Genomic DNA, 8,857 nt, shown 5'->3' on the forward strand with positions numbered 1-8,857 from the left:
TCACTAAACGCGTCGCTCTCGAACGTGTCGCGCTCATATTAAAGCTGATTGGCCATTGAACGCGTCGCCCTCATATAGCGCATTAATTGGTTAACTAAATGCGTCATTCTCACAAGCGGAAAGCGAAAGTGCAGAAAAAGCGTTTTATTATTGTTCTTCCTCAGATGGTGATTAACTCGCAATAACAGCATATAAAGAGGCTTTCGGAACAGCATCGCCAATATGCCTGTCGTCAAACACCCCGAAACAAACAATAACGAATCCAGTAAGATTTACCCTGCTTATACTTTTTTTGCTTCTAGTCTGTTAATGCTTTCGCCTGTTTTGCATTGATGAAAGCGTAAACGGATTTATCTTGTAGACCTATACTGTTATAAGTCAGTGCAAAACTGAGTTAGTGTGTCTCATTGTTTTTCATTTCTGCCTCTAGACGATACCTTATGCTGGTACCATCCTGGGCGGACTTGAGCCCGGAGAGATGGTGCTCATACCAGGGCAGTGTACCCAGCGACGCGGACAGGTGAGCGGCCTCGTTATGGGATTCATGTTAAATGTCACTGCGCGGTCCCTAGACAGTGCCTAGACAGAACAGGAAGTAGTACAGTAACATTTTGAGGTCAAGTCATAGCGCTTTATTCACTGCTGGTTGTGTCAAAGCAGCTTTACTGAGATAAACAGAGACGCAGAAGAATCAGTTATGGAGACAGTTTCAGACAGTTGCTTTTAAAATACAAACGTGTCATTATTTAGCTCAAGACAGCTCAGTGCTGGTTTAAAGAAGGGAGCATCATGGTCATGATCAAGGGAGGTAGGAGGAATCATTCCGGTGATATTTCAACAAAAATGTCTCCTCTGCATAATTCATGGCTAACATTTATGTATCTTAAATATAGACAATTAATATTTATCTACAGTGGGTATAGAAAAGAATCACTCTATGGATTCATACTGATGGATTGTGTATTCCATTCATTTAGATCATTCATGCACAAGGAACCAAAAAAAACAAAACAAAACAATACAATCTATGCATTCAAATAAATAATGAAGGCATGGTAAAAATGTCCAAGATGGTTAGAAACCATATAACAAAAATAGTTGTCAGCCAGTCCAGACAGTGATAAACAGTCAGATGTCTTGTAGATTTCAGGTTGACCTGACCTGCGGGAGCAGCACGAAGCCTCGGGCAGACGTGGCCTTTCACTTTAATCCTCGCTTCAAGCGCTCTCCCTACATCGTCTGTAACACACTGCAGAAGGAGAGCTGGGGAAAAGAGGAAATCCACAACCTGATGCCCTTCAGACACGGCGCTGCCTTCGAGATCATCATACTTGTGCAGGAGAGATTTGTTCAAGGTTATAAACAGCTTGAGTTCTCTGTCAGTCTGGCTCTCGTTTACTGGCATCTCTGGTGTCATATGAAGTCAACTTTAATCTCATTCTCTTATTCAACATTAGTGAATTTATTTTAACTGGTTTTATAATGTTAAAGGTGAAGATTTGTGTCATTTTTGGATGTTAAAATACTTTCTCCTTAATATTCAGCATGCAAGCTGCTTTCAAAGTGTAAACTTTATAGATCAAAACAATAGACTTGTTTGAGATGCCACATGCCTTGCCTCAAATGTCTTTAAAAAGTCTCAAATTGAACTTGTTTATATCTGTAGACCCCCTGCTGCAGTCATACTGGTGTAGAAATCCATGCAAGCAAAAGCAGATATTGCATTTGTTCTTTTTTTTATTTTATTTTTTTGCAGATGAAATTAATGCATTTGAAATACTGCTGCTTGTGTACTTAATGTAACAGTGCAACAAATATTTAATTCCAGTGGGGTATAGGAGTTCAGCTCTTGTCAAAGTCTCAACCAGAATTTTATTTCAGAAATATGATTAAGATTACATAATTCCAAACAGGCCCTAAATATTTCTACTTATACTTGGCAAAGTTTTTCCGAAGAATGCACTACTTTTATGAGAGAGCTCACAAACGCGTTGCAAGGTTTGAAATATCAATTTTCCTCTAATTTAATTTTTTGTCCATCACCTTGTCCCTTTAGGTGCTCCGTATTATTCTATAAAGATGTTGTGCTTAAACATTAATGCTTTATGATATTAGAGTTGTAAGAACACAAATGTCACAGAGTTGATTTCTGAGCCAGTGAGAGCTGTGATTGTCAGTAAGCCATTTCACATGCTTTTAGTCACTCTGGAGCATGAGTTGGGTTGCAGTTTGTTTATCCATCAAATGGGCAGAAGAGTACATGTTCAGGAAAAAGTGTTTGGAAAATAGTAATTATTACTACTACAGATCTGTTTTGTGATGCAGATGGAGCAAAAAGTACACACTCCTCTTCAAATGGGGCAAGGGACTTTACAAATACTTATAGTTTAAATAAGGATACGCTTTGTGTTACTCCCTCCAGGTGTGCAGTAAACGGCTCTCACCTGCTAGAGTACAGGCACAGGTTAGAGCTCAAGAAGGTGGACACGATGGCCATATCAGGGAAGGTTCAGATTCAAGCCATCGGGTTTATTCCCAGTTCAATAAGCAAGGTAACATGCTTTTTCTATTAAAACTTTTAAGTGTTTAAAAAACATTTTAATAACAATTTTTGATTTGGATTTAAATGTGAAAAGTAGCCTAAAAATGAAACCTTAATGGACTGACAGATGTATGCACAAACACTGTCAATATAGGACAGGTACAGTATATGAGAGAGTAGTGGTAGATAAATTGCACTGTAGGTTGGAGATGTATTGTACACGCAGTTTATTTGATCAGTATGTTTACTGTTTGTTATGATCTGATTGGGATTTGCATTTTGTGATATAAAAGCATGATGATTTAATATTTTTTAGAGCTCCGTAACACCTTCAAATGCAGTTGCAAGCAAAAGAACACAGGCTTATGTAAGTGACTATGCTGATGTTGCTGTTTTCTATATACAGTATATGCACACTATTGTTCAGCCAGGTTTGGGGACAGTAAGAGTTTTTGTGATGTAATATTGTGAAATATAATTCTAGTTTAAAAATAACCTGTTTGTATTTTAATATATTTTTAACTTTAATTATTCCTGTGATGCGCAGCTGAATTTTCAGCATCAGTTCTCCAGTCTTCAGTGTCACATGATCCTTCAAATATAATTCTAATAGGTAATCAAGACACATTTTTTTATTGTTATCAATTTTTAAAACAGTTGTACTGCTTAATATTATTGTGGAAACCGTGATACATTTTTTATTTTTTTTGTTTCAGGATTCTTTGATTAATAGAATATTCAAATGAACAACAGTATTCTTTTTTTTTTTTTTTTTTTTTTTTTTTTTTAGATCTTATTGACCTCAAACTTTTGAGCAGTAGTGTATTTCTCTATATATGGTATACTCTCTGTCTCTGTAAATGTATGAAAAAATACAGTACAGTTCAATATATATATTAGTTATTTTAACTGATGTGTATCTTTGTATTACAGTAAAATAGATAGTTTAGCTGAAGCTGTTTAATTAAAACATTCCCTCCTCTTTCATCCAATAGTCAGTCATGTCGGAGTCAGGTGACACGGTGAGTAAGGCTGAAGTTTTCCATAAAGGGCAAACACGGGGGAAATTGTTTTCACATGCGACACCAGTTTTAATGTGGCAGCATTATTTTTAAATGCAGATAATACTTTAAACTCAATTTCAGAATAAATGAAATCATATTGAAGAGGGTGCCTCACAGTCTGGACAGAAACCAGGACATTGGCATTACTTGGCCACTTTGACCCTTAAATCAGGCCTTTATAGCAAGCACCTTACTGATTAGAAATGTGTAGGTATAGACAGTATGTCATCTTTTGTGTCAAATTATATTTAAGATACAATCAGTCAAATTAAATCAGCATCAACAATTTACTCGTCCTAATGCCCCCTAATGTAGTTCCTTTCTTCTGTGCAACATAAAAGAAGATTTCCTCAGGATTTTTGTCCATACATTGGAAGTCATTGGTAACCAAAATATTCTTGGAAATATCTTCTTTTGTGTTCCACAGAATAAAGTTATTCATAAGGTTTCGGAACAGTATAAGGTGAGGAAATGAACTATCCCTTTAACAAAACTTGTGCCCTGGTTTTCTCTGTAACCATTTACAAAGTCGGCAAGTGTCTGATTCCTAATGGTTTATGATCTGTTCCGATGTTATAAAATGTGTAGTGTTTTCCAGGCTTAAGTAACGGCATAGCAATAGCGTGGGAGTAATAGCTGGGAATTATTGTGGTGGTCGTGCTGAATTTGAAACCATTGTCAGTTGTGTTTCTTTTTTCGCTCTAGAGTCTTCCATTTAAGAGCAAACTTGTGAAAGGATTGAGTCCAGGAGACTCCATTATGGTGAAGGGGCAGATCACTGGTTCCCCGGAGAGGTATGAGAAGAAAACAACCATCAGGAATGCCACTGGAATATTCTAGATAAACAATACATGCTTTTTGTCATTGTTAACCCATTTCTCATTCAATTATGTACTGATGTCTTCAATTTCTTCAGTTATCCCCACAGTTTCGCTGTAAACCTGCGCATCAGTAACTCACAGGACATTGCTTTACACTTAAACCCTCGTTTCAAAACTGGTTCCTTCATTCGAAACTCTTTCCTGTCTGGTTGTTGGGGAGCTGAGGAGACTTCCCTCCCCAGCTTTCCCTTCTCACCCGGTCAATACTTTGAGGTATCAGTCTTTGTTTGTCACTAATTGAGAGCATTTGCTGAAATTTAAAAGTCAACATGAAATATAAATGAACAGTATTTACTTTCTTAATGGCCATTCCCGGCTCATTAAATTCATATTATTCCAAACACAGAGAGAAAAAAAATTGCTTGTCTTTGTAACCTTTCATTATAATGTAACAACTTTCTTCACATCTGACATGACTTTTCTTGTTAGCTTATCTCAGCTACAGTTATCTAAAAAAAATGAAAATGTACCCTCAAGTTGTTCCATGTCTTAAGAATTGCTTTCTTCTGTTGAACACAAAAGGAGCAGAATGTAGGTAACCAAGCAGTTTCTGGTCCCCATTGATTTCCATAGTATTTTTATTTTTCCATACTATGAAAGTCACTAGGGACCAGCAACTGTGACAATGTTACCCACATTCTTTAAACTATCTTCCCTTTGTGTTCAAGAGAAGAAAGAAACTTGAGGGTGAGTAAATGATGACAATTTTTTCATTTTTAGGTGAACTGTCTATTTAATATATTTTTAGGCTCTGTTTAAAGGCAGTGTAGGTGATTTGGTTCAAAAAGTTTTTTGTTATTCTGGTTGAAAGGCTTAGTGTTACGTATTTATATTGTCTGTGGAAGGTGTAGGACCATAAAATCTTCGTCCAATCAAATTCCTCGACCCGAGGGCTACGATAGGTTGTCCTACCGGCCTGTCAATGTATGTATTTGCATACCTCCACGCACCCTGTTCACGCAGACATGAAACGTCATCATTACACTATTGAGAATGAAAGGTGTTATTGTTGTAATATTATGTGCCTTGTACTGTAATGTTTTCTCACTTGTGAGGTAATCTGACAGTGTTGCATTCAACCCTCCACTAACGCCGTCTCTCATCGTGTCGCTGGTTAGCCTCCGGTCTGCCTGTGTGTGCGTTCATGTGTTTTGGAGGAGGCGTGGCTTTGGAGAGTGATTATACAGGGAGGGTGAGATCTAGCCTCTCTGAAATCACCTACCCTACCTTTAAGACTAATATTATCAGTACTGTAAAATGCTGCAGTAATTTAATGTTAATTAGTTACGTTAACGGCGTGTTACAACAATGTTCCCGTCATGCTGTAAAAAGTCAAAATTGTATTTTATGGGTGTTATCATTTAAGGAGTTGCATTTTTACTGATTCTAATTATTTACTAAATTAAAACTAATTTTGATTAATAAGTTAATTATTTTAATACAGTACAGTATGTGTAAAGTAATACCTGTATGGAGGCCAAAATCACCACTGAGCATTTTGCCTAACTTGGAAATTTGTCAAGTTAAATAGCTTTCAAATGCCAATTCATGTTGACTTTAAAGAATGATGACTTGATTATTTCTGAAAACACAGGATGGAGGTCATGATTAGGTTAAATATTCAATCAGTTCCTGCTTGTGCATCTTATTCTTTTTTGCTGTGTTTTTTGAGTGGTATCTGCTCTGTGACCTCTGACCTTACGCTTTTCCGTGGCAGATGATCATCCTGTGTGAAGCTCAGGATTTTAAAGTGGCAGTAAACGGGCTCCACCAGCTGAGTTACAAGCATCGTGTGCAGGATCTAAGTTGTGTGGATGTGATCGAGATTGTGGGAGATGTAGAGCTCAAGGATGTCAAGATTTGGTGAGCAGCTCCAGCCTGAAGACCTTTCCTGCGTTTTCTCCAACCAAGTATATTTAATCAACCTGAGACTCCTGTGACTGAAGCAAATCTAAAGTATTTTAACTAACTTATTCAAGTTATAATTTGAATTTGGACTAAAAATGCTAGGCCTGGTGTGTTTGTGTTTTTATGCCATTATCACTGGCAGGTCCAATCCGGCTGAACATTATACTCCTCAACCACATTGTCGAACAATTAGCACATTTGAACTTTTATTCTTTGTTTTGTTTGAAGTGCTTGTTTAAGTGTTGAATTTCAGCTCTAATTATAATCTTGATAAGGTGTGTGATTTGAATGACAAGTTCCACTGCATAGGCAGGAAGAAGTTAACTGCCCATGACTAAGATAAACCCCATCTGCTGAATATTAGTTGAGGAGATCTGGAGATGATCTCAACTTGAGCCTGAATGAGGTGGAGACGATTCCACGAAAACTGAACATGGGTCAAAAAAGGTTGAGGACCCCGGACATAACAGATGAATGGAAAAAAAGATACCGTCTGGCAGGATGCAATTTGCTTTCAGAATCATTCCAAGCTAATTCCAGACATTTAAATTTCACACTCTTAGGCCAGAAACAGGGCTGATAAACATACCTATCCATAAACCTTATTACTTATAAGTATAATAATTGAAGGTGTGTCCTTAACCAACATTTCAGTTTCCTTTCTGCAGGAGGTGTTAATTTTTTTACATCAGACAAGCAGATAATTTGCTAATGCAAGGCCTTCACTAATGAATTTGACTTGGCGTGATGACCCTGAATATCAAACCAATAATCATGTTCACCATTAGGTTCCAGAACTAAAGATAAGCACTTTTTTATTTTTAGTTTATAGCAGAACTATGCAACATTCCAACAGCCAACAATTGCTTTTTGTTATTACTAGTTTTAAGAATCATCTGTTAATTTGTGATATATATATATATATATTATTTTTGTTTTGTTCCTCTGATATCTGTTGATCAATGCATTAACGATAATCAATATTATAAAAACGATAATAAATAAATATATTACAATGTTTTAGTAGTTACGATGTGTTTTTTTGTGAGTTATTACCATTCATACATTACTTTGACCCTTAAGCAATTTCTATCAGTTGCCTAAATTAGAACAATTTAAACATTCATGAATTTTAATGAGGCATATAAATAAAGGCAATCACAAAGAAAAAAAAAAAAAAAAGTTGTGAATTTATTAACATCCACAATATTCCACTTTTGTAGCTGAAAACCAGTTAACTGCTTTTTGGCACATAATCACATGACCCATAATGTGTTGGCACCTGGTTCAAAATTTGATGCAATATGTAACCAAATATATAACCAAGGCATAATTATCATAGATAATACCACTAATATTGTCGACATAACCCCAGAGAGAGATAAAGGCAGTGACGTCGCATTAAAGTTGTCTGTCTCTATCACTGTATGACCAAACATGTCAGACTCGGGGACAGATGAGTTTGTGAATCACAGGCTGTACAAACAGACGAACACTGAAGTGATTCTCTGTCATCTCACCAGATCAGGTTATACTTGAGGACCACACAGGAACACTGTCCAAACGAAAGGATCCCATTTCTGACGACTCAAAAAAAGGCAAAGCCCACTTCTAGAGCACAACAGTCAGCTTCCAGAAGCAAAAATCCCATTTATTTTCTCCATAGATTCATTGAATTCTTACCCCAACAGCACATAAACCTTATAAGAGGCTTTTGAACTTGAAGAGGTGGTATATGCTGCTTTAAAAGCCATACGTCTATGATTTCAAGGTCTTTTATTAAGATATTTTTAATAGCCGAATTCCGCTACACCATAATCTTAACTAGAAAGAATCCAGTCAGAGGACTGTTACTATGGAAACAAAAATCACTGCAAAAGAGCTCAGCAACGATGGACCACTGCAATGCAGCACTGTGAACGACAGGCACAAGATTTTGTAATATAGTTCAAATATATTGTTTTATATTGAACCTTAGTTTCTTATTTGATTACGTTATTCACAATGCTTCGTGGGATGAGCATTTCATGCCCTCAGAAAACTTTTTGTAACTTTCCAGATTTCACATTTGTTTTCTTCAAATCTGAGTTTGTAATGATTCATATCACAGCTGGTTGCTTTGATTTCTTAATTTGAGAACTTTATGAAATCTTTATGGAGAAATGAATGGGAAAAGTACTTGAATGAAAAAGCATTGTGGCCACTGTTGCGCTCTGTAGAGCTGCTTTTAGAGAGACTGCTATTGAAAAACTCTGGAAGCTTATCTCTGCAACAGAATACAAATAAATATTAGGTAATTGTGACTTTTTATCTCACACTTCTGACAACTTTTTTCACACATGCGTTTTTATATCACGATTCTGACTTTTTTTTTTAGAACTGAGAGTTTACATCTCACGATTCTGACATTTTTAGACTCGCCAGTTTACATCTCAGGATTCTTGACTTTTTTTTAGAATTGA

The 8,857-nt window shown here is 36.4% G+C and overlaps 1 protein-coding gene across 1 annotated transcript; it reads left to right on the top strand.

Moving 5' to 3' along the window:
- Positions 1-98: 98 nt before the first annotated feature.
- LOC122148900 (galectin-8-like) lies at positions 99-6,830 on the top strand. Its single transcript, XM_042777221.1, is given in 12 exon segments — positions 99-102; positions 198-265; positions 431-490; positions 492-520; positions 1,144-1,348; positions 2,258-2,262; positions 2,423-2,552; positions 2,859-2,909; positions 3,538-3,564; positions 4,312-4,400; positions 4,523-4,700; positions 6,205-6,830. Coding segments are annotated over 12 exon segments (996 nt in total). The 3' UTR covers positions 6,355-6,830.
- Positions 6,831-8,857: the final 2,027 nt, after the last annotated feature.

The sequence above is a fragment of the Cyprinus carpio genome, chromosome A20 (assembly GCF_018340385.1).
Source record: "Cyprinus carpio isolate SPL01 chromosome A20, ASM1834038v1, whole genome shotgun sequence".
Classification (NCBI taxonomy): domain Eukaryota; kingdom Metazoa; phylum Chordata; class Actinopteri; order Cypriniformes; family Cyprinidae; genus Cyprinus; species Cyprinus carpio.